Source organism: Amphiura filiformis, chromosome 5 (genome assembly GCF_039555335.1).
Source record: "Amphiura filiformis chromosome 5, Afil_fr2py, whole genome shotgun sequence".
Classification (NCBI taxonomy): domain Eukaryota; kingdom Metazoa; phylum Echinodermata; class Ophiuroidea; order Amphilepidida; family Amphiuridae; genus Amphiura; species Amphiura filiformis.
The window spans coordinates 13,383,230-13,410,216 of NC_092632.1; the positions used below are offsets into that span (position 1 = coordinate 13,383,230).

The following is a 26,987-nucleotide window of genomic DNA, read 5'->3' on the forward strand; positions in this document are numbered from 1 at the left end:
TGGCCCGTGCCCATGCCCGCCCCCTTCACGCTAAAAGAAATGAGGAGAAGAGAGAAGAGAAAGGGCGAAAATGAGAAAAAGAAGAGGAAATGGAGAAGACCGGGTGAGAAGAAGGGGGAAAATATTTGCACGTAATTGAGTGGGCCCAAGCCTATACTTGTCTGTGATTATTTTAGGCATTGCTTGAAGGCGAGTCCTCTGCCCAAAAGCCTGTGAAATTACTGCGGGCCCGCCGATACGCAGGGCCCGTCACATTTTATCACCAACATCAGTATTACGACGGACTCAATGTTGACTTCAACACCAATCCGTGCATGCTAGGCTTAATAAAGTGTCAGTCGGGACCAGTCCCGGGACAAGTGTAATATTTAAAATTTTGCAAATTGAGTACGGGGCCTTTTTTGTTTTAAGCAATGATAAAAGTGTAAAAATGATGCACCAAATGACTTAAATGGGACCTCAGTTCATTTTGCACAATTTTCCAACTTCTGAGGGGAGATAAACAGGTGACCGTTTTCACTTCTGTTTTGGACATCCGTACACTTTATGTTTTAACATGTTTAAGCAATATAATTTGGCCTACAGTAATATTGAATAATGGTCTAGGACTAGGAGTGGCTTCAATTGTGCCTTCATTTTCACACATGTTCTAACTTCACGGGGGGCATCCTCCTCAAACACCCCTAGCGCGTACACTCGCGTATGCATAAAGAAGTTGCCATTTTCACTTCTGCTTTGACACCAGACCCTTTATGTTTCAAGCAATAATTGACACAATAGTGAAAAGTTGTCGACGAATGACTTCAAATAACAGTATTAAAAGTTTCCACCAAATGGTTTCAATTGGACCTTGCAAAATTTTCAACTTCTCAGGATGGAACATCCCCCCTCTGCGTATGCATAAAGAAGTTGCCATTTTCACTTCTGCTTTGGACACCAGACCCTCTATGTTTAAAGCAAACATTAATAGTGAAAAATTGTCGACGAATGACTTCAATTGGGCCGTCATTTCACAAATTTTCGGCTTTTCAAATTAAAACTTTACACAATAATAGTGCCAAAATGGTCCACCAAATGGCTTCAGTTAGGTCTTCATTTTGCAAAAGTTTCTCACTTCTGAGGGGGCACATCCCCCTCAGGCACCCCCTGCATATGTATAAAGAAGTTAACCTTTGTCGCTTCTGTTTTGGACACCCGACCCTTTATGTTTAAAGCAATAATTTAAAACTTGTCGACAAATGACTTCAATTGGACCGTCATTTCGCAAATTTTTGGCTTTTTCAAATTAAAATTTTACACAATAATTGTGCCAAAATGGTCCACCAAATGGCTTAAATTATGTCTTCAACTCTTCATTTTGCAAAAGTCTCTTAATTCTGAGGGGGGCACCAGACACCCCCTGCGTATGCATAAAGAAGTTAACCTTTTCGCTTCTGTTTTGGACACCCGACACTTTATGTTTAAAGCAATAATTTACCCAATAATAGTGAAAGCTTGTCGACAAATGACTTCAACTGGACCGTCATTTTGCAATTTTTCGGCTTTTTCAAATTAAAATTTTACACAATTATAGTGCCACTATGGTCCACCAAATAGCTTCAATTAGGTCTTCATTTTGAAAAAGTTTCTCACTTCTGTGGGGGGCACATCCCCTCAGACACCCCCCCTCATGTCAAGCGCAAGCCTTGACGTCGCCGCTGATTCTAAGTTTATGCCCCCCCCTTTTCAAAAATCTTGGATCCGCCACTGCTGCGACACATAATTATGGAGGTCTTGCAAATCAAGCAGACACAGATATTTCGTCATATTTTGTTTTTGAACATCAGCAGAAACGTGTAGGTTGGGTGTAGGTTGAAATGGGTTGGTTGTTCCGAGTTTTATCTTGAATTATTACACTTACTACTAGGCACAGGACCTTAGCATGCTTAGTGCTGTGCTGGTGTGTACATAAGCAATTGTATAACATGATCAAAGAATACCAACGTTTGTGTACTTCATAGTTGAAGACCTTCCATGAATTGCAATAGTTGTTACCAGGTACCATGTGTGCTCAGGATCAATTTCGTGTGTGCTCAGTTCTTTGTAGTTGAGTTCTTTGCTCCCTCTCACCCTGGGGGTCATGGACCTTTGTGCCCCCTGTATCTCTACCCCCTCACTACCTTCCTAAATCTACATATGAGATTTGTTTGATAAACCAGACCCTATGGCATAACACTCAAGAGAATTTGGAGATTTATGAAGGTAACATGCAATGTTATTTTTTATTATTTTCCACCCTACATGTTACTTTGTTGCAGAAATAGCTAGAAATGACTTGCATTCATAAATTCATTTTGGGGTAAGCTAGAGGTATTAAAAAAATTAAAAAAGGAAATACACAAGCTTTGCCATAAGTTTCTCTCATATTTCCAGTCTAATTACAGGCTTATAACAAATTAGGCTGCAGTGTGGTTTAGGTATCCCCTTTATAACCCGTTGATGCCCATGAACCTTACGTTTCAGTAAATGATTGAAAGGTACGCATTTTCGAGGTTTATTTGCTGTATTAATTTTAAAACACATTGAAGTGATCAGGCTTCCCGTTAGTGTGCGTCATTGCGTCCAGACGCGTATTTTACAAATTTGGACGCAAGTTCACATGGCTAATCAAGTATTTTGCGTCCATGTGACGAGACAAAACTTCAAATTTAATCATTAATTGATGATAAAAATAAGAAATTGTTTTATTTTTACGATAATAAAAGCCCCAAAATTTTGACCAACCTGCTAAGAATTGAAGTAAATTCTGCAATATTTGTAAATGCAACGTCAGGAAATCGTGCACTTTTGCATGCTTTCCGTCGCGATCGCTGTTTGATGGGGAAAGTCCCAATTGATGCAATTGTTTGTTTACAAAGCATGCTGAACTGACGACGTGCAGTTAATGTTTATTTAGTTATTTATCACAACCTGACAATATTCAGTTTTTAATATTTTAAGTTTATTTTTTCATAACTAATCTACGTTTCCTTTATTAGTATTATTGTTACGATGAATAAAAGCAATTTTAAAGACAAAATCCAAATGATAACCTTTTTTTGTATTATTTGTGGCAGCGCGTGTTTTAGCTTTTATAGCATCATCAACAACACGTGGATCAAGTAAAATGGTAAAACCGGAAGTAAAAGTACGAAAATTTGCTAAAGATTGACAGACTTTGCGCATGTTTTTGCAGCTGTTTCTGACCATGTTTCGGACAAAAACTGATGCAGAAATGAGAAAAATTATCATAGCGACTGGAGGTGGAATATCACGGCGAAAATTTTATTTTAACAATCAACATTTGATGAGGTAGACCCGGGGTACGTGTGTCAACGAGGGGTTGCCGTTGCGTTTCCCGGTATGATTGATCGTGAATTTCAGATGGACGCTTTAAAAATCTGTCTGGACGCAAGTTTTTTCAATCTTGTCAGCAAACTTGCGTCACACATGACGCACATTTTAAAACCCTTAACGGGAACCCTGGAAGTGATATCTCATAGAAGGAAAACAAGATTATGAGATGTATTTTGTTCAAAAGATTGTAGGCTACATGTACCCCAAAAAGTACCACTCCAATAATAGGCCTGTGTCATGGTAAATCCACCCTTTTTGTTGGTCTCTCTTAGTCTTCGAGGGCAAATTATGTTCTGTGTTTTTTTCGGCAAGAGCTCATTTCAAATGATAATTTGTGTCTTTAAGGTTGAGTGTTACAAATGTTTGGACACTCAGTGTTTCATACACATTTTTGGCAGGTGGAACAATGTGTTACAAACATGCAGAACACTAACAACAATCTTTGAATCAAATTTGTGATCAAAATTTGCCAGGCACATAGCGAAATTATATATGAAGATACACTAGTATTTGTCCTCCATTGGCGACATGCAAACATGGCAAGAGTTGGTAATCTTTAGTTCAATTGACTTTGTTACGAAAATCATAAATCAAAATAATGTGTGCTGATATTAGGTGGTTTTATATAAGTATTTAGAAAAAAGAAATCATCGGGGTGAAGACAAAGTTGAACAGATTCTTTGAAAATTAGCCATTGTACATTCATGTAGGATATATTTGCCATTGACAAGTAGTTTTCACTGGGGATATTTTGTGAAATTTGGGACAGATCACCCATTTTGAGCCCTGTCACAAACCAAACTGTACATGATGCAGTGTACATGTACATGTATATCTAAACTAGGATGTGTCTTCAATTCATGGTCATGATGATGGGATGAAAAGTTACTGAAAGTATGAAATACTGGTATGGATAAAGTGACAAATTAGAGCTCATTAAATACTTAGCTACTCTTTGAACTTGGCCTGTTACATGGATACAGACCAGCTGGAATAACACTTGCTGTAGGCTGTAAATAGTGGGATGATGAACAGTTGGCTCTTTGTTGATATCGATATTTGAACGTTTTCTGCCATGATGTAGACTGCAGATGCAGTCAAATCTGATACTATATTGATCTGATGTTTAAAAGCACAGGTGCATCCGATATGCTCATAGTCCTACATTGTACTTCCAGTCGACCTTATCGAAGATAAAAAACAAACCTCTTCCTATCATTCAAATTGGAAAATGTTTTGTTCTTTGTCTCCATAGTAACATGTATTAAAGCTTATTTCATATAATTAATAGACATGCACTGAGATTAAATACTGTTGTCTCTTTGTGCTATTTTTTTACCAATTCTGTTATGCACCTGGATTCAAAAATTAAGTTATTGTTTGCTAACACTTTTTGTTTGGCTTTTTTTTTTAAAAAGACAGATGTTTTTATTTTATATTTAATTATTGTTGTCTTTGCTACATTTCTTCCTCATTTGATAGTGGATGTACATCCAAACCTTTTAATTTGGTTGTTTTTGCTTGTTTGCTTGTTCTGAATAGAACTCATATTTCCCACGTACCATAAAGGAGTGGAATAATCTAACTGACAATATCATCATGTCTCAAAGTGTTAGAGCTTCAAGGCACAACTGCAGATGCATCAGAACCTCAACTAACCAGCATAAGCCCCCCCTCAAGACATGCCTGGCTTATGCTCAAAGTTTGAGCCCCGCCAGTAACCGAGAAGAATAAGGTTTCAAATTGTTCAATGAGCTTGTCAACAAACAACTAGGGAGTGTTCAAGTTATGCTATTGTTTGAAATTCTATTTCACATTCATTTATTCCAGAATATTACTGTTGCTCATTGACAATTGCAGGATAAGCCCCTCATTACATTTGAAAATACTTTCCTGAAAAGCTTTGGCACCCCATAGGCTGTGTTTGTCCTCCAGGGACCCTCTCTGTAGCTTAAGTCCCCCTTAAAGGCCTATCAAGGTTCTTTATGCAAGAAAGAATACCTGCATAATAAGAATTGAATAGGTGAGTGGTTAGGCACAATAGGAGCAACTTCATGCTCTAGGATTTTCCTGTTTTGTTGTTTGGTCAGGAACTTTGGCATGCATGAGTTGAGATTTCACTCCAAGTATTGAACCATATTCAACAGGCATGCAAAGAGACAGACAAATCAGTGCAGCACTCTGCTATCTGATGGTTCTTGTCTTGTGACAGCAAAAGTTAAGAAATTTTGTGGAATATTAAAAATCATAGTAATCAACAAGGTTGTACCATTGTGATCTCAACAAGGACAAGAAAATGGTAAGTCTGTGGGTTGGACCATAGCTTTTCTTTGCTAAAAAGCAAATACATAGGCTACATCTTGCATTGTACAGTATAGGCTGCACTGTATGCATAGTGAACAAGAGGTCCTTGGATCTTCAAACCTTTGAATATAATTTTAAAGGTAGCCTTGTGTGATTTGAATCCAAATAAGTCACTTTGTTGCTCATTTAATTTGTTGTCTTTCACTTTCCGCCCATGTTATGTTTTGCAATTGAAGCATAGCTATTGTCTGGTAGCATATAAGAGCCTCATTTATGGAGAGCAATCTTGAATTGGACTTCAGCAAGAGATTTGAACATATGTCTTATTTTTAAGGATCAAAAGTTTCAAGGGTCTGTGTGGACGTGGTTGGAGACCTGTGTGGTTGGTGCAAAGTAAATATATATCAAGGGTAATGTTGACCAGGTGTGGACACAATGTATGGTTGGAGACCTGTGGTTGGAGAATAAGCTTGCCGGTGAGAAATACCTTTAGCCAAAATGTTAATGTTTTTATGATAACATTGTAAAAGTTCATCTTGTTTACTCCAGCAAGGAGAAGAGAACGGAGTAGTTCTTCATGTTCTCCTCATCTGTCTAAAACACAAATGAATATGTGGTGCTGTGTCATCGGGCACAATGTATTAATTATCATGATACTGTAAATTGAAACAAGAGATAGGTGAAGTTAGATATCCATCTCTCTAAAACCTGCCGACAAAGAACCTGTAAACTAAGATGGCGAAGAAGACAGCAGGTGACTCAATTGATATCAACATTTAGTTCATGGAGATTGTTTCTGGTTTTGAAAGAAATATATGTTTCAAAGTTCAGACTCTACATTTGGCTTTGCTACCATGGCTAGAGGGTTGATGTCACTTTGATTGGGAGCAGGCAGTGTCCACTCTGACTGATGCCATAATTCCATAATTCAACGATTTTAGTGTTGTGAAATTAATATTGTTATGATTTATTAAATTCCCATCAATATATATGAGAAATTGTTCTTTTTTGTCAAACTTGGGTTATTTCTAAGGAAAAGATAATTTGGTACACCAAAGTTTTTGAGATGGTGAACTTAGTGCTTTGGAGCATGTACCAGTAGTTAAAGAGATGCCGGCTTTGTTGGGGCAACTTTTTGGACTGTATACACATAATTATATAAACCCTACATTTTAAAGACTTCTGCAGTACTGCCCATATAAATAGTAAAAATACCAATCAGAAAATGTTTTTATCAAACTAAAAATATTTGTCAACTCCTCAGGGAGGTAATGAATTGAATTTGTATATTTTGTTTGTATTAATTGTTATGTTTCTTCTGTAATGTAAAATTGCAACATGAATATTCAGTTGTTTTGTTGCATCAAGGACATACATTGTAGAAGGATTTCACAATTTGATAATGTTCTGTATTAACTTCTTAGTATAAATAAAAGACCTATTGAAATGACTCATGGAAATAAAACTTTCCAGGGTCTGCATTTGTACTAGTAAGCTTAAAATCAGTTTGGCAAGGGTGTAGGCCGATTTATTTATCATATCAACTTGATAATAATCTGCATCTTGCATAAAGTTGCAAATTGATGTGGCTTTATGGTGTTCAAGAGCTGTCAAACTGAAAATTTTTTGCCACGGAAATAACATCTATTTCATATAATTATTTTATCTCATTTTGTTATGCTTTGATATTACCCTATTCTTGATCATAATACTAATACTAAGCAGTTCCAAGGATAGCCATGGCAGCTCATGAATAACAAATAACACAGATATTGGGATTATTGTGTATTCATCATAACTGTGTCTGTCTACCACAAATGGGCTGTAATGTTGACATTCACTTTTGAGATATTGGACAGGTAAATTCTGCTCAAAATATGCTTTATAATGATATTGTCCCTGTTGGTTGTTTGCAAGGTATTAAAAAATCAGTAAAAGAGTTTGATATCCTATGTTTTCTATTGTTTTTTGAGAGGTCCAATGGACCATACATGCAGGGGTTTACATTTTCCAAATGCAGACCTTACAAGAGAAATCTTCTGGCCAAAAGTAGACCTTTATCCCCTATGCAGTTGATTTTTGGATCCTATTTTTTAACCAATTTCACAGAAATGTAATGATTTTGGGTATATTTATCAAACATTTGACATTTGTGGCCCAATTTTGCTATAGTTTACAGACAAAACAGACCTTTTGCACTGCACCCCTGGCTACAGGCTCAAATTCTTCCAACAAGCGCTTTCCAATTCATGATGAATGGTCAGAAATGTAACAAAGTAGATATAGATCCTATCAAATTTGCAAACATATTGTAACATTTGCTAAGGAGAACGCCCTCCATATTTGTCAAAATTCTGTTTTTTACACAATTGTAATTATTATGTACTTTTTATTAAACTATCATACCCTGAAAAAAACAAAACTCTAGGTGCTGTAATTTAGTCACAATCCGAGATTTTGAATAAAATGCAGGAACCCCCGTTTAATTACTTTGATGGAAATATTAGTCAAACACATACTCGATGTTCACACACAGTACATACATGTCGTGCGGGACAGATTAAAGTATTCTTTGCTCTACCTCATTTGTTCAGTTCAAAATTAAAAGGGGACACTACTACTAATCTACTTTTTATGGAAATGTTACAACATTGCTTTAACCAACCCGGGACGGTATAACAATCAAAACGACAGCCATGTTGGTGGAACAGGCTTCCCAGTATTTCTGAATGACAATTGAATCACATATTCAAATCAGGTTTGATGTATTTTTCTCTGAAATCTTGTGTAAGTGGACAGTGTTTTGGTGATGTACATGTATCATTCAATAAGAGCATTGAAGAGTATTGAAAAGTGCTGAAGGTGGAACTTCTGAATGTGATGGAATGTTGATGAATTGTTAATGTTTATTTACTTGGAAAGAAAGAATGGACTCATTCTAAATGTATTTTGTACATGTAGCGATGGTCTTTTAATAGATAAAAGTTTGTGGGCTTTTTATGTTGTCTTGTTTGTGTCCTGGAAGAAAACTTGAAATGCTGCGGTAGTTACGGTCCTGGTTCAAATGGGAAATTACAGCAAATATTTTTGAAAAAAGCTGCTTGTATGTTAGTGTCTATAAAATGTAAAGCAAAACCACTGCACATGCATTCAATCCCACATGATGCTATGACAATCACATTAAGTCAAAGTTTTGTTGTCCAGTCCAGCAAAACACTCTTGACTACACTTTGCCGATAGGGTGCTTGGCACGCGAGGGGTTCTGGGAAAAAACATCAACTTCTTTGTTCATCTTCTCTCCTTTTTCGTTCCTTCTTTCCTTTTTGGTGGCCCGAAACCACTTCTACTATCGGGTTAAAATTACAGTGTTCAATAGTTTGAAACATTTGAAAGGAAAACTCCATTTGTTTTTGTTATTTTCCTTCAATATAGCCTAAATAGGGTGATTTCGAACTAGGGAACTTTACTTTCACTGTATAGGCCAACACGGACTAGAAGATTATGAATAACAAAAATTGGTATGTTTATGTTTAAATACCAGTAAATTTGTCAGTTAACCAGACCATAGCCATGTTCATAAGGTGTGAAATTGGAACATGATTATAGTGAAAACATTCCATATGATGTATAAACATGTTTTGTATTTCAACATAGACCCTGGGTTTATGATTTCAAGTACCATATTTGACCTAAATTAGTGCACTCCCCTCTTAGGCGCCTAGATGGAGTTTTTCAAGTGACATCCATCCCCGGTCCCCGCACTCCGTGCATCCGCGGGTATTCATGCTCGTCGAAAATTTCGCGAAATAAGGGGTGTTTTCAGATGAACAAACGCAATTCGCGAAACACAAGAAAAAGGGGTGTTTTTTCAAACCACGTGTTCGCGAAATTGAAAAAAAGGGTATTTTCATAGAAATATCACTTCTCTTGCTTTTACCAAAGAACGGTAGGCCTATTATTTTATTATACCGTATCTTCTGTGGTTTTACGAAAATATCACAGTTTCACAATTTTCCGTTCGGCGCATCCGGTGTGCACCCGGCCAAGTGATTGAAGGTCATACATTTAGCCTCTGCATTTAGCCAAGGGTCTGTGAGCAAACCCAACGCGTTTCTGCCAGAAAAGGGTAGGCCCTGTATTAGAAATATCGTTCGTGTTTGACCGAAAATAGGGGTATTGTCGAAGGGCAAATAATTCGCGAAATCTCTAAAAAAAGGGGTGTTTTTTCCGTAAAAAGTTCGCGAAATGAGATGCAAAAGGGGGTGTTTTTAAAGTTCGCCGACAAGCATGAATACCCGCGGATGCACGGAGTGCGGGGACCGGGCATCCATCTACACGTAAGAGCCCCCTTTTCAAAGCACCTGTATAACTTTGATTTGATTTGATTTGTTCGGGTTTTGACAACCCTGGATAACCCAAGAAAGCCTCTATTGAAGCTTATTTCCATTGGGGTCCATTTGAACACCGGGACGGGTTGGGAACAGTCAGGGTTAACACCCTACTCTTTCCGAAACTGGCTGCGAGATACATGTACAGGTATGGTTCTCTCCACACGGGACCGACAGCTTAACGTCCCCTCCGAAGGACGGAGTACTTTCATGATTCATTTGCCCAATTCTAAATGAACCATGGGGAGAGCGGAAGTCTGAATTTAATGTACAGATGTTGCCAATTAATTTCAGACTTTTTTTTTTCCAAGTCAATATCCCAGCAAATCACCACCGCCGGGAATCGAACCCGGGACCGCATGCACTAAAGGCAAGTACCCTAACCATTGCGCCACGCTCTCCACTTAGGTGCAACTGAATCCATCAACAACAGATACACTGTATATTTAATACTTTATTTTGATATGTATAGGCCTACATTTCTATTTTTACTTTCATTCACTGTATACGCACCCAGGCTGTCAAATATTACCATTTTAGGTACCTTATTCAGTTACTATTAGGCTACATTAAATATTACCATTTTAGGTATTCAGCTATTATTAGGCTACATTAAAAACAAGTTCGTTGATTCAAAGCTGATGCACACATTGGTAAAAAAACCATGCTGTGTTTGGTTTTCTACAAATTCTAAATCTATTTTCACTTTCTAAAATCCATGGTGGCAAGTATGAGCTCAGTGTAAGTAGAAACTTTCGTTCATTCAAAATATAGATATCGACAGACAATATAAACATGTCAAAACGTTTGAAGTTTCAAACTCAGTGTCAAAAATAACACAAGAATCACACAGCAATTAACTCTCATCATTGAATTATTATTAGTTTTGAGACAAATGTTTATATCACATATGATCTATTTCATTTTGACAAACAAATTGATATTGACCATCTATTGAATATTTGTGGTGTATTGATGAATGAGTAATGATATTGGAATGGGGAATCCTCATATTGAGATGTAATTGACCAGTTGATTTGATTAGAGAATTCTGGGAAATAACAACAGGTGTCCCAAGTATAAGGTCACAAATGAGGATATTTTAGGAAGGAATTTTAGCCTTGACTTCCATCATTATGGCCACTTTGGAGTTCATTTCAGGACTGCATAGCTCCAGTTTGACCAGAAGCATAGATTTTAAATAATGCATCTGGCAAAGAATTGAATGCATCCGGTCCGGAGTCAATACAGAGTTGGGGACAATCAGCAACTTGAAACTGCATGCTCAAAGCCCATAGAACAATATTTTGCATGCAATTTGCATGCTTCAGCTCTTGATTGAAGCTAATGTAGGTTATTGAAACCAGTACACATACTGATGATTGAAATATTAACAGAGAACCTTCCCGGATCCACCCAACATGTACCACTGTACGTAGCAGCCATGAAAACAAAGCACCTCTTACCACATAGGTGTAGCAATCAAGTCCATAATTGTGTGTTTACAAACATAATTGTTGCATGAAGCAGAGCGAATTAATATGATAAACAGGATACAAACAAACAAACAAACTTGGCCTATATGATGCATTGTTTAAATTTTTGTTACTCTGTCAGTAGTGCGTACAATAAGCTCAATTTTCTTGTTCATATTCCATGTAATAGTGTAATGTAATTGGCCACATAAAAATATATTTTGGTTTTCATGCGAACGATTTTCATGAATATTTGATGAGGAAGGGAGGTATTTTTTCCCCTTTCAATGTAAAATTAGCATCATAGTTTTTTGTGTTTTCCAACAGTGCTCAAGGAAAACAAGGAGGACCTTTCAAATGTAAGATTCTGAGGGATAAACCATTTTGAGTACCACAAAAAACTTGACAGTAATATATACTTGTACTCTAACTTGTAAAAATCTTGCAAAATCTTCACTGCGCATGCATGCATAATTTGCAAGTGTCGGGCATGACGCAATCAGCTTAAGTCATATGTAGGAATCGCTATAAGGGAATTTACTGGCTGGGCCAGCCAAACCTCTGTAGCTACAAGTTGGTGATCTTGTGCGTGACACCCGAGGGGTCTAAGGTTCGAATCCTGGGGTTGCCAAGTCACAAATTTGTTCATCTTCTCTCTTTTTTCGTCCTTTCTGTTCCAATAGCCAAAAACCATTTTTAGCATTAGGGTTAATAAATACATTGTGACGTTTGCAGCAAGGTATCTTTGGGAAGCAAATGACTTTTTAGCAATGAATCTTTAGAAGCAAACTGAAAGAAAATCATGTCGCTTTTTATTTGTATCAGAATATGATGTGGGATTGATGCATCCACTTCTCGTATTGGTATCATTATGGTCTCATCTGTCATATAGGGCATAATTGGAACAAGACATTATAGCCTAGGTCTAATTTACATGTATGTAAGCTTGAGTATCATTGTATCTAAATTGCAATCATCTTTTGGCTTTAAACATCATTCATCTCAGATTCATACTTGAATATCCCCTGTATGTGCCCTATATGCATCTTCAGCATATAATTACCAAGAACTCTTGTATTTTCTGTCATCTCCTGGTTTTGCTGGTGTTGAGTTGTTCAGAGCGCATCTTTCATTCCTTCCTATCCTCCCCATCATCCTGTTGTTGAAAGGAGGATGAGGCAATCTTTGTCTTCAGTTGCTTCTGTGCTCATCCTAGCTAGGGGGTATATGTACTGGGTGACAGTCATCTTCTGATGATGGTAGGAATAATTGCGAAGAATGTAATATCATCGAGCAGGTTGACCAAAAAGATATTTTGTGTCAGTAACATATATTGTGTGGTTTGAAATTTAAACTTACTGGCAAAGTATTGACCTTTAAATATATATTTCAGATTTTAAATAATTAAAAGCAGATAGCTGTTTTGGGGATGTAAATGTAATCTGAACAAATTTCATTTTAAAATTTATAAGTTTATAAAAAAAATGAAAATGTACTTTTGCCTTGATTATATTTTGGATTTTATTTTTAGGCATTCAGGTATCTGCTTATATTTCTCTTCTCTCAAAGGTAAAGAATTTGAAGCATCTCAGCACCATACTTCCTTAGAAGGTCCATCCAGGAAATTTAAACAATTTTGTGGATATCCGACAGGAACGCCGCTGTTTCCTTACAAAAATGAAGAGTTTGTTGATATAAATGCTAGCTGTTAATAAAGCCCGGTATAAAAAGTGCTCACTGCAATTGGGTACATGTATAACATATAGGCAGTACACAGAGTAGGCCATATTTATCATGGACCTCAGTAAGACTGTTGTCTTCGATAACATTTCCCGGCTTATTTTAGGTCAGACTGCTGAGTAATACCATGTTACTATGGATAATGGAGATCAGTAGTTTTAGGACATGGAACTTGAGTTTGCAACTGAAATGTTACAATTCTTCCAGCATTTGTAGTTGCTGGGAGATATAGTATTGATTTTAAATAAAAATGAAATGCTACATGTATGTTGCTGAACCATGTGACGAGGGGGAAACCCCCTTCGGGCACCGCACAGGGTGGCCCACCAAATTTTTTTCAAGATTCAGCCCCTCCCCCTATGTTGAAAATCTTCCTAAGCCAATGATTTACAATAACTCATATATTAACTTGATAACTCAATCTAGGTCAGGTTAATTGACAAAGTTAAACTTGGCAAAGAATGGAAACTGAAACAGTATCATTATTCTTTATCTGAAGTGTACAAATAGAGTGACAAGAACATGGGAAGTATCAGATTTATTGAACTTGATAACATCTTGATATGGAAGGTATACCACAACTGAAATTAGTCTGAAATAATCAGGCTGTGTTTTTATCAAAGTATGTAAACAAAAGTCTCCATCTATTGCACATTTTATTTTGCAATTTAGGTTTAATGTCTTTAAGAAATGGCTTTTGTTTTCTGTGTTCAGATACTTTTTGTGTGCAGTATATTTAGGTGGCTTAACCCTAACCCGCCTGAATACTACAAAATACTACTTGATATATGCGCTGTTCGTGCATGCATCCCACGTGGTGTGATGACGCAATCGCCCTAAGTGATATATAGGCACGGTTTCGCTGGCCAGCAAAGCCCAAGACCCATGGCAAAGTGTCACCGACCGAGTGCTTGGCATGTGAGGGGACTCGGGTTTGAATCCCACCCAGAGCAAACAACTTCTTTCCTTCTTTTCTCTCTTTATTCTTTCCTTCTTTCCCTTCCCGTCACCGAAAAGCCCTTAGGGGTTAGGGTTAATGATTCTCTGACTCAGACTTTGTGTTTGCATTTTGAAGGGCATCAACATCCGAGGACACTGGGGCAGTTTGGATGGAAATGGGGATCCACAGATTATACAAGGTTCAATAATTGTTTGTGATTGTCATAGTTAAATATCGTGGCTAACTTAGAGCTTGTTACAAGGTGCGAGAGTCCATATACATCCAGATTCTCCCTAAAGAATTAGGGAGAATCTGCCAGAAAAATCTGTTCTCCATAATTTACACAATGTACATGAGACAAATTATTCTTACAAGAATATATGTGCATTCTTACAAATCTGCTCAGGAGAATCTTTGCAAGAATCAATTCTTGGATTTAATACGCTGAATTTCTATTCCTCAATATAAGAGGGGGGGGGGTAATGAAGTATTTATTGTCAATCTGCATTGGAACAAGTGTATTTTTGGAAGGGTACAGTTTTTTTAGTAGGAAATTATCAGAGAGTGACTGTAAAGTCAAGTTATGAATCACACACATGTAGGAGGCCTGCAGGATTGCATGAAATGGTTACTGATTTTCTTGCTAGACAAACTCAGCTAAGCATGCATGGCCTCCTTTGTACCCGGGCCTTTGTAGAGCTTTTTTTTTAAATCCCCAATCTGACAAACATAATTTAATTCTTGGTGACCTCACCGCTACTTCCTGTTTTAAAGTGGCACACACCATTGCCGCTGCATCAGCTGGTTGGTCACAGCACATACCATACACACTAGTCTAGATTCCCCGTTGTTCAACGATTATTATTGCCAAGTACCGGCACTGCTTGCATGTTGTCATTGCATACATGACTGGCGAGGAGTATAAACCGGGATCGTAGGCTGCTGTGCTCAATGTGGATGAATAGCTCGGGATAATTATTGACAATTAATCTTAATCTTCTACTTTATTTTCGTGTGGGTTGACCACTGACCAGATATCTTTGAAATGAATAAGATTCAGGATTGATTACTAATATTTTTGCGTACAGTATACACATAGCATGGAATGAATAAGGATGCCTTATGCCTCAAGTGTCTACATGTGTATGTATTGTAAGTATGGATGTGTTTTGGTTTGATTTATGTATACACTATGTGATAAGCATAATGTATGCTCAGAACACTTGCTACAATTGATGTTACTAAGAATAGTAAAAATGCAATTAGATCTGTTTGTGAACTTACAAGACATCAGTATCTAATATTAATGTCTTGTTCCAGTGTCTGGTGTGTGCATTAAGTATTATTAATCATTAGCCCATTTCAAATGTCATTTAATTGTGTGGCTAATAATAGTTTCAGCTGAACTAATAATGTCTGTATTTGATTATTGTGGGATAAACATATTTTGCTTTCTGGCATTCTGGAAAGCAATTTCCTAGATTGGACTGGTACTTCGTTGTAGCTTAGATACCTTCAGAACAGGCAGGCCAATCAATATTAAATGGACTGGAAGAACACCTCATTGCATAATAGTGGTTTTATTAAAATAAGGTCATGGTAGTGTTGTATTGATTTGTGATCAAAGATTCAGCGTGTCTTGAAAATTGGTATATGTAGGCTTACATGTAAGTCAATTTGAAAACAATTTTACTGCAGAATGGAGTGTTGAACCATGGTTGAATGTGATTGTTTCAGATCATGTTCAGATATAATTTGTGTTTTGTGTCAAGGTTAGCAATTTCAGGGCTCATGCATTGGTGAGTGACTACTAGTATACCTGCTGTTGAAAAAAAGCACAATAAATCATTGCTGATGTTGTTTTATATTATTTGTTGTATAGCCAACATCATTCATACATACATACCAAACATAATTTGAAGGTCAGCAGTACAAGCTGCGATGAAAAGAATAAGTCAAAACATTTCATTGCTTTATATTGATGTTTGTTCTGTTAGAATTCTTGTTTGCTTTTAGTGCAGGTAGGTCTTATTTTTGCAGGTAAAGCAAGAGACTGCTGGGTATTCATCAATCATAGTATGATGAGATGCACACTCTGCCCTGACGGTGGTAGTATACGTAGCAGATATTGGATGTTACTTCATCTGAACATAACTGCAAAACACATTTTCTGCTGCAGTAAAATTAATTGTAGGTGGGGAATATCATACTGCAATTTTCTCATAAAAATTACAGTCCATACAAGTCTATAAACTACTGAGTACGACACACACATGGCTGAAAACACTAGCTTTGGTGCTCCGTTCGTGGCTGAGCTACTCACCCCCTCAGTATGGATCATGGGGGTCTTTTACAAAGGCTACGTACATTGAGATCAGAACAGATAATAGTAGTAACTTGCTAAAAGAAAGTAATGGAATTTAACAGATGCTGCATTTGCAACCAGGATGATCAGGAATCTTCACTACTAATCATGACAATATGATGTAGATGAGCTCTAAATCTCTGCTTCACTTAACTTTTGTAAGCTACATGCAGAAAGTGGTATGAAACCGGAGTAAACAAGTGGCAACAAACATCGGGACACATTCCTCACTCATAATATGAGACAATAAAATGCCAAATTAACAATTTTATAATGTTTTTTATCTCTTTACAGATTCATGAAGCTATAACCCAGGATCATAATTCTGACTAGGTGACGTAATCAAGACTGGCACCATGCCGCAGAAGAGAGGAGGAGGCGGCCTGTGTGGATGTTTCGGGGGTGGGGATGAGCCCCCTTCTATCACTTTTGGAATCGTAGATGGAGGGGATGGTGGGATGCTTTTACACCCCATGGAGGTGGCTGAGCCTATGCCACCATTAGATGAACTTAATATCAAGTTTGCTGAACTTGTGGTAAGTATGATTAGGCATTTAAAAAGAAAATTTGTTTGCTATAGGCTGATGGGAGCATTTTGTTTCCGGAGTGAATAAACTGCAAAAACAAGGAACAAAAAACTTGTATCACATTCTGGTTTTCAGGTCACTTACAGCAGGAAACATTTTTTAGCCTTTTTGCAAATTATATCTTGCAAAATCAAAAAGTGACATTCTTGATCTTATGCGTGGTATCTAGCTTAAATTTTGAAAGTTGTTGATTGCCAAAATGTGTGATAGCAAGTCTTCTACTGACAGAGAGCTGCATCGTCAGGAAAAATTCAACAAATAGGCTCTAGACTATAGTGATATCTAGCCGAACATTTGATATCTTATAGGTACTCTACTGGTAAGTTAATAAAAGGGATGTAGCCAAAGGAAGCTAGGTTATCCTGAATGGTCATGTCATCAGCTATTGCTGCTGTTGGGTGCTGAATTATCCAAAACAGGAAAAGTGAATTCCCAACCTTGGCCTCATCTTATACTGATTATTATTAACTTACTGGATTCTAAGTTTGGTGATTTGGAGGGTCAGATTTGGCCATTAGTGTGCCAGATACATGAAACACACATATTTTAATTGCAAATCTGTGCATATATTTATTATTTTGGAAGGCATATTAAATATTCAGCTTCAATTCAGATCTTTAATGATCGATTTTAACTTCAAAAGGTTGAAATAAAATTTCCAATATTTCCCCAAATTGTTTTTGAAATTGAGGCATAATTTCCTGATAAGCAATATTAAATGGTGTGAATTTTGAGGAAAAGGAAAAAAGGTTAATGTTCAGGTTGTTTACAAACCAGCATTTGATTGAGGGCACATTAAATGCTGGATAGAGGTAAATAGCCTGTGATAATAAACATTTCCCATATGGTGCAAGCTGTTTAATGATCTACATAAATGTACATTCAATTGAAAGTGCATTTCCCCAAATGGCTACAATGATTACACATACATGTTAATGTCCAGTTGAGTAAAACCAATAGAAAGTGTCTCTATTTTCAATCTCAGATTAAATCTGAGCGGGAAATGCTCAATTGACTCCGGAAGATATTCATGTTTCAGATACCTGCAAGGGTGTTAAGCTGTCTGCAAGCTTATAACAGCTCGCATCTACACGTAGTTGCACGGACTAGCTAGCTAGCTAGCTGGAGAAAGTTACTAATTACAACAAGTAAAATAAACCAAAATAAAAATAAAATATGCCAAATAGCCAGCTGCTTACTTCCAATGCTCCTGTGGTTAGGATTTGTATTAGTTCCATAGGTTTATGGGAATTAAGCTAATGAAATAATACAGGTGAAAGTTCTTTTAGGCTTAATTAGTCCAGTTTATTTAGTTCCGTTCCTTTCAGATATTTTGTTGTGAGGGACTTTACAGTAAACTTCAAGGTGACACTGAATCATTTGTTTAGACGCATATTATCACAGATGGTATGATTCAGTTTATAACTTGCAAGTGTTCAGATGCTCTAGTTACAGCCCACCCCTTTTATATGGATCACTCTACTGGTCTTTGATATTTTCATAGGATCAGATATTTTTAATGCTTTGACACCTTATGTTATGCTCCGATGCAAACAAGGACATTTATGTTGCATGAAGCACTCATATTTCAGTGTTAATATTACATCATATTGAGATGTCTCTGAAGTGCTTTTGAAATTCAATGCAGAATTATACATTTAATTCATTTATCAGAATTTTTCACTTATATGGCTAATGCTTGGTCCCATCATGACCACATAAAAGAAGTTTGACTGTACTTCTATATTCTAAACTCTTTCGGTGATGGCCTTTAAATCTGAACTCTCTTACGTTTAAAACCATATTGCGCAATATCTTTTAACATTTGACAAAGTTAAAATGTGCTGTACAATCATTGAAACATGTAGTATCACTAAAGTTCTGTGAATTTGCATTCAGTTTGCTACTAAATGAACCAGCATAGGCAGTAGGCCCTATTAATTTAACGATACTGCGTACAATTGTATCTATTTTTGAATTGCAATATACTTTCTAGCTGAGCATTATAAGTTCATTGTATAATGTATATACGGAAGTAAGTGATTAAGGCACCTTATGGATGCAGACTGTTCACCAGACGGTGGAAATCTAGATGAGGAACATGCACTAAGGAATAGGTCAAAGTTAATAAATGAGAGGAGAGTTCTGGAAGTACTTGCCTAAGATAAATAAGCAATATGTGATGGTTGCGAAAACAGAAGAAACCTCACAGGTTTAAAGTTACATACATATGGACAGAAGTGGTTAGTCAATGTTCGAGTATTAAAAATAGTGTGTTGTTGACACCTTAATAGATCATTGTCCAACTATTTTGCATTTTGCTCAAAAGTCACATTGTCACATACCCCAACAGTGCATACATAACTTTGCCACCAACTTGAGGTGTTCGCAAATTGTGTGAAAGTTGTCAAAGAATTCTGAAGATAACTGTCAAGTATGCACGTTTGGGCTTTAATATTGCAGGTATGGCATGTTTTGTTTGTATCACTTTCCTACATGCCTCTAGCCATGTATTTGCTTAATGTTCGTGAGCATGACAATCAAAGTCGTGATTGCAAATAGACATTCAATCAAAACTTGCAACTCTTTTGGGCTGGTGGGTCATTACCAATGCCCTGGCAGTAACCATTTTAAATTAAAGGTACTCAAAGGTTGGTTTCAGTATTTGACTACCCTCATATCGATGGTCATTGACCCAACATAGTTCATCTGCAGGTGATGAATTGATCGATGATGCTATGAAGATGTAAATTGATCCCTGCTCTCCTGAATATTAATTAGATATAACCTGTAGTGATGTACTTGTCATTAGCAGCCAGATATTTTCAACAGGTTTTATATTTTAATTCCTTTTGATGAAATAAAAACATGCTACATACAAATATTTTTGGCTCGTATTCGTTTTGAGGAGCCTGCAAAATTACTTGGTCTTCTGTAATAATGTTTTGTTCCAAAAAAATGCACAAAAATAGGACTGCAAAAATATCCTGATGTACAGCATTCATTCCAGAGTAAATTAAATAGTTTAAATGAATAAATATTGAGTGGAGATAGATGTATAAAATATATATTTCATTCTGACTGGACTTCATGTTTTATTCTTTTACTTTTTTGCCCCTTATTCAGGATGAGCTTGATTTGACAGCTGAACACAGGGAACGAATGTTTGATTTACCACCAGAGAAGAAATGGCAAATCTACTGCAGCAAAAAGAGGGTAAGGAAATCTACATGGAGACAGAAATATTCTCTCTGAATTAATTTTACGATGAAGATGATAAAGTACGTACTGAAGTGTGGCAGATATTCTAGAGAAACACGCTTCACTACAGACTTATCATCTCAGTGAATTGAACAAACAAAAGTCAAACAAATTTATGCAAATGTATGCACTTCAGGCTGAATATAGACTTCTTGGATGCATTTGAGGAGGAAAGTGCATATTCCCTTCAAAAATTAACTTGCCTGATCGTAGAATGATGGAGTGACATAAATTTAATTTGACTTTTTGTTGAGTTCTTATTAACCAGTGTTATCATGTTTGTGATTTTTGGATGCAGTATTTCATGTACAGCTGTCATGAGGGCCAGCAGTATGCGGAATCTCCTAGTCATTGACAAAGTAATGACACTGTGAAACATTAAATATAGGAAAATAAACATGACGTCAATCTATGGATAGGATTTATCGGTTTGACCAAGTTTTAATCAAAGGTTGAAAAAGTGATAGATGTTGCAGGCTTTGGGCATTCTACACTTGAGTTTGGCCATATTTAGCCATCAGTGTGTGTGTGTGGATGCCTGCAAGGGTAGTTTCCTGATGGCAAAATAATGGGCAGATCTTAACGCTAAGACAAGTTGAAGAGAAAACCAGATGTCATTTTTCTCAAGTTCAAAAATAGATTAGATTGAAGATATGACATCATATAATCACCGATCAGACCAGGATTAATTTATGAGCCAATTTCATGAGCTTGGCTCCACATCCATAGTTTTGAAGGCTCACATTCTTAGCTTTGAACTTGGCCTAAGTAAGATTATCAAGTCGACCATCAGTAATGTACTGCATTAGGCAACTGTGAAAAGCCAGCTACTTATAATACTTAGCATAGCATCTTAATATGCAATTTGTCAAGGCGAAGTTCGTGCCCTTATACACCTGTTTTGCTAATCTCATTAACACACTACACTGATCACCTATAATGAGCAAATATCATAGCAGTATGAGTTATATGCATTTCCATAAATTTATGCTTGAACGATTCTGTGTTGGTTTCGAAAACGTCAAGGATCAAAAACAGGTAATACCAAGGGTATTTTATTTGCCTTCATGTTCAATCATTTCCTTCCTACATGTCGTGTAAATAAAATAAATTCATGTCTGAGGTTCAAGACTTGAGGTGTAAATTACATACCATATATGTTACATCACTGTGGTATTGTTTATTAGTCGTGGAAATGATGTCATATTAGGATCAGAAGATTGGTTTGGTTAGATAATAGTGATGTGAAGGAATTTCTTAGGATTTATTAATCTCATAAAGTTCAAAGATGACAGTCATACAATTGATGAGTTTTCTTGTGTTTGTTCTGATAGCAATTTTTAACTCGTAAATCTACTTTACATACAAAGCAATACAGTATAAAACAATGCAGCATGAAATGGCTGCACGCTCATGCATCCCACATGATCCGATTGTGCAATCCTCCGAAACTACAAACTAATAAAACAATTGGCCAGGCAACGGTCATACTCTTGGCTTGCTATCCTTGGTGTTGTCCTCCACACCCAAGGGATTGGTGGCTCAAAACAAGGATGTGAGAAAACAACTTTTCCCTTCATCTTCTTTCATCCTTCCGAGACTTCTGTCCTTCTTTCCTTGCCCCTAATTTCAGTTTTGTGGGTATATTATCAATGATTTTACTGTGATATTCCTTGCATAATGACAGATTCTAGATTCGGTAGGCCTGCATATTGGTTATTAAAAAAAAGCTCTGGAAGTTTGCTTCATCAGAGACCTTTGGCACTGAAGAGGATGCAGACCAGAACAGTCGGATTACGTACAGGTCAAAATATTCTATGGGAAACACACTATTTGCATGCTAGCACTTGAGATTACCCTAAACATGTTTACATGTAAATGCTTGATAAACCATAAGTGGTGCATGTCTTTTAATGCTTGCCAAGATACCAAGGATGAAATTCTCCAGTTGAAAAATGCTCTCTTAAGCGTTGAAAATGTAAACATGTCAATCTTGCATAATCCAGCCCACTAATAATTGAGAAATCCTTTGGTGCCCCTATGCAAATACTCCATTGTGAGCAAATTGTATTAAAAAGGAATATAAAGTAAAGCACTTGTGGAGAAGAATTTGCAGTCTGACAATTTGGTATAATATTATTAGGCAAAATAAAAAAATAAACATGTTTCACGTCCCCTCCCGCTTCCTTTTTTTAGGTTTCCTCAAATATATTTTTATTTTTTGAAATTCAGTTATAACTTTTCAAAAAATATGTCTAGGAAGTTGAAATGCTTTCTATAGCCTTGTTAAGATACAAGAAACATTTTAGATAGGTTTTGTGATCATTGGAGGGGTAACTCTCAGAACAACAAATAAAAAGGGCCTCCTCCTTTTTCCAGGCATTATTGTATACGATAAAACAGCTCTAAGTATGGGTATTCACACCAATTTTAAAAAATAGAAAATAAAAAGCCCCCTCCTCCTCCTTTTTTTCGAAAACCCGGACGTGAAACATGTTTTATTTTTTACTTGGCCTTATGTGCAATGTAAAAAAAAAGATTTCTGAACAAATTCCATGTTCCTATTTTACTTTGAAAGGATCATCAAAGATTTTCAGCATTAAATGATAATAATATGTCTCTAGAGTCATTTAGCCAGATGTTCAGAAAGCATAAATAAGTTGCATTGATCATGAATAATACTTATTTTATGTCATAAAACACGCCAAAAAACTTGCTCTGTATTAAGTGCTGATTGCTATCCCCAGCATCGACATAACCTTAACATAACCATGATAACGGTAGCCATGGTTTCATAATTTGACTTATATGTACTTATATTCTTCATGTGTGTTACAAGTCAGATTTGATCTATAGTTTGATCAGCTTGTAATTGGTGGGCCTTATAACATTGTCGATTAATATCAATATATTATATTTCAAGAATTGTCTTGTGAAATCTCACCAGAAGCATCCCAAATTCTTTAATGTAAGTTCTATATTTTATATAGTTTCTTTAATACGCATAGTATGGACATGATAGACCAGACAATAGACAGATCAACTATAACATTAGCATGGGTCTACGTTTTGGCATAGTGGTAAAAGCCTATCAATTCCCGCTGATTTTGAGCTGATCTAACTATAGTTTTATCGCTTTCACACATGGCATCTGAATTTGATCAAAAAGTTCCAAAATCTTAATTTTGATAACAGATCATTTTTTCTTAGTAAATCACTAAATTGTAACATTTACATACAACATGTACATAAGCTTGCTCATCTTCATACTATTATGATAATGTACTAGCGAAAGTACATGTAGAATATGAGGTTGAGATTGCCAAAGGGGTCTTTATCTAAGCAGCTGCCAAAATATACAGAAGCCTCCCTCAACATGAACGCTTTGTGGGTCATTCTTTCATTCAGTCCTATGCTCGCAGGTTTTCAACTCATCACTGGATGCTGATGTCCTCTTCACAGGGAAGTTCATCCAACTTATGGCGATTGTTTCTATCATGATGTAGTCAGATGCCCCATAGCACAGATTCATGCTCGGAGACAATCAAGAGCTGCATTATTTGTTTAGAGTTAATGATCTCACAACTTGAGAATGTAGGACAGCAGGAATTTAATAAAACTTGGTAATTAGTTACGAACCATTAGGTACAAATTGAACCAAACAGCAGACTCATGTAAACTTAAACTATGAACTTAAAATACAATAAACTTGCCATCAATTTTGACTGTAAAACAGGAATGAACATTGTCAATTTCATTGGCAAGTTCAGAGGTCAAGGGTATCGAGTCTAACGACCTTGAGCAGATAGATAACCTTGGCCATTCAAATGTAAAGATATAATTGGGAGATTTTGTCATATTACTGATTTGGGGGAACTAAACGTTCTATTTATTGTTTACTGAACTATAGACCATTTCACACGCCAAGGTCTATTCACAAACAAGAAGTCATGAGACAGGCTGAACTGAATGGATGGGTTTCTCAAAAACATGTTTTTAAAGACTGATTCAGTCAAAACATCTACAATGTAATTATTTTATTCTCATCTCAATTGATAGCACAGATTGGGACTTACAACATGTGGTCTTTTAAATGATGATTTGTGATTTCCCATTTCAAATTGGAATCTTTTAAAGAAAATTGTAACACATGTTCACAAAAAAGTGAACTTTTTGTTGGATTGGGAGTACAGCACCCCCTGGCTACAAGTCTTTATGTAAATAGGTCGCCAACCAGATTTTAATTTCAAATGAGAAATTCTTTTCCAGACCTAAAATGCACTGCAACAATGCAAAATTGTGCACTCTAATTATCTCATCTAGAGTAATTTTGACTGGTTGATGATAATTAATAAAATTCATGAATTATCGGACATCGGTTGACCAAACCATTACATAATTTGCACACAATCTTTGTATGTTAATTATTTTGATGATGATTTGACCGTCGTTGACCAGAGTCGGAATATTGCTTTTAATGATAATTTCTTTTTACTTTTCATACATTTTGTAAGGCAGAAAGTCGGAGCCAAGCAACCGCAAGTCATAATATTTAGCCTCTTGCTATTGAGGCAGCTCAGGTGATGGCCGATAATCCATTGACACATGATCGTCGTCATGTGCATGTACTTCAAACATGGCTAGTGCAATCTCAAAGCTTGTACATACATGTAGTAGTAGTTGACATGCACTGTCCTCTTACATGGCATCTTCAGTGACAGGTGTAACACTTTGGAATGCTTCTAAGACATAAAGAGGGCTCAAAGGGGATGCATGCCTTGCTTCAATGTAGGCTAACAAATTCATTTTATAATATTAACTATTACTATAGAGGAAGAAACAAATGGGGTATATATCAAAAACAATTTAAGAAAAATACTTGCACTGATTTCCATCCATGAAAAGCAATACAATTTTCCTTCAATTCCCAACTTTTTCATGTGTAAAAATGTCCTGATGTACATCGGTCCTGATAGAACCAGGCTCAAGCAAAATGCCTGAACTGAACAAGAAATTAACACTGACTTACAATATTTTTGGTAAATTAAAAATTAAATGAAATGGTGGTCAGTGGTGTGTGACAAAAACAACATCTGAAGCATTTTCTTTTCTACAAGATTCAATTAATTTCAAAATAGTATCACAATGCAAAAGTGTGTCTCAAATTCAGTTGATGAAATGCTGCTTTGTAGTGACAATTATTTCTAGTTTCCTTTGATAAGATATGTACCTGCTGTGGTTGTGATGTGGTTAAGACTGGGACAGAGGGGTATGGTGTCTTGCTATTACTAACTAATGAAACACTAATCTAATTGATTACTGTTACGTGTATATTACAGCATATGGATGCTTTCATTAACCACAATACCTACATATGAAATTTGATAACACGATTCACTCACTTTCTTTGTCTCTAGTCCCGTTCCTGTTTTTTCTCTGTGGTTGTTTTTTTTCTTCATTGAGTCACAGACCTAAGTTATAAGCATCTTCCAAGCTATAGTAATATTACAATACTGACTTTATAAACTCATGTGACATCCTTTCAGCAAAAAAATGTTAGCCTACAGGGCGTTTACAAATAGCAAATTATTATGCAGCCACACATTCCCAATGATTTCTAAGGTTACTACTCAATATCCCCTTTATTCAAATGGGGGAACAATTTCATTTCAAAGATTCGATATAATTTTAAATTGCAAGGAAAAAGTCATGATAAAGCATATTAATCTGCATATTATCATATAGAAGTTGCTATCTAAATATTTAACTTTGTTGATAATTAATCTAGTATTTCAGATTTCATTTTTGAGATTTCTAAGACATTTGGTTTTTAATCAAATACATAAAACCTCACATCAGTGTGATGTAAAATGAACAACCATGTTGACAAATTACTAATACAAATACACAATATTGATGTTATTCTTTCCCATCTTTTCATTCATCCAATATGATACATTTGACAGTATCATGCTCAAAGTTGTGTCAACTGCCTGGGTCCAAGTAATTCCAAAATATGAATAGGAGCCATCTTCTTAGTTACATCCATACAGCTTGAAATAACAAAATATGGGTGACCTAAAGACCTAGAAAAATAGCTAATGGGCATTTGAAATGGTTACATGTAACCATGGAAAATTACATATGGACTGAATATGTAGGCAAGTCACCATTACATGCATTAGGAGAATAGCATGGTGCGTGTAGTCATTTTATGCAGTTGAGAGTCTCATGAATTGCATATTTTCCAATCCGGCTTGGACATCTATATTGAACGTCAATGCTTAATTGTTGACAAAGCAGTGCAATTTATCATTTTGTCAATGCATTATGCGGTGTAGGATTTCAGGAATCTAGGCTGTCATATCCAAAACTCGTCAGCAGACACATCTGAAATTCAGCTTTTTATATTGCGACAGTGCTTTATTTTGTTTTGGCCAATATATGTTTGACTATTCATACACATGCATGTAAATTGTAATGTTAAATTCCCGGTTAGATTGGCATATTTTTACCAAGCTGTATGTTCTTGTGTAAAAGAATAATAGGTAT

The 26,987-nt window shown here is 36.2% G+C and overlaps 1 protein-coding gene across 4 annotated transcripts in view; it reads left to right on the forward strand.

The window, feature by feature from the left end:
* LOC140152667 (disheveled-associated activator of morphogenesis 1-like) overlaps positions 1 to 26,987 on the forward strand; it is a 94,100-nt gene that overhangs the window by 17,941 nt on the left and 49,172 nt on the right. For 3 of the 4 annotated variants that reach the window (XM_072175116.1, XM_072175120.1, XM_072175118.1), the window contains 2 exons: positions 16,882 to 17,123; positions 20,301 to 20,390. In XM_072175116.1, coding sequence (XP_072031217.1) covers positions 16,944 to 17,123; positions 20,301 to 20,390 — 270 coding nt within the window. In that variant the 5' untranslated portion in view covers positions 16,882 to 16,943. Of the gene's footprint in view, positions 1 to 15,050; positions 15,375 to 16,881; positions 17,124 to 20,300; positions 20,391 to 26,987 lie in introns of those variants that run through there. The other variant, XM_072175117.1, reaches the window with a different exon arrangement.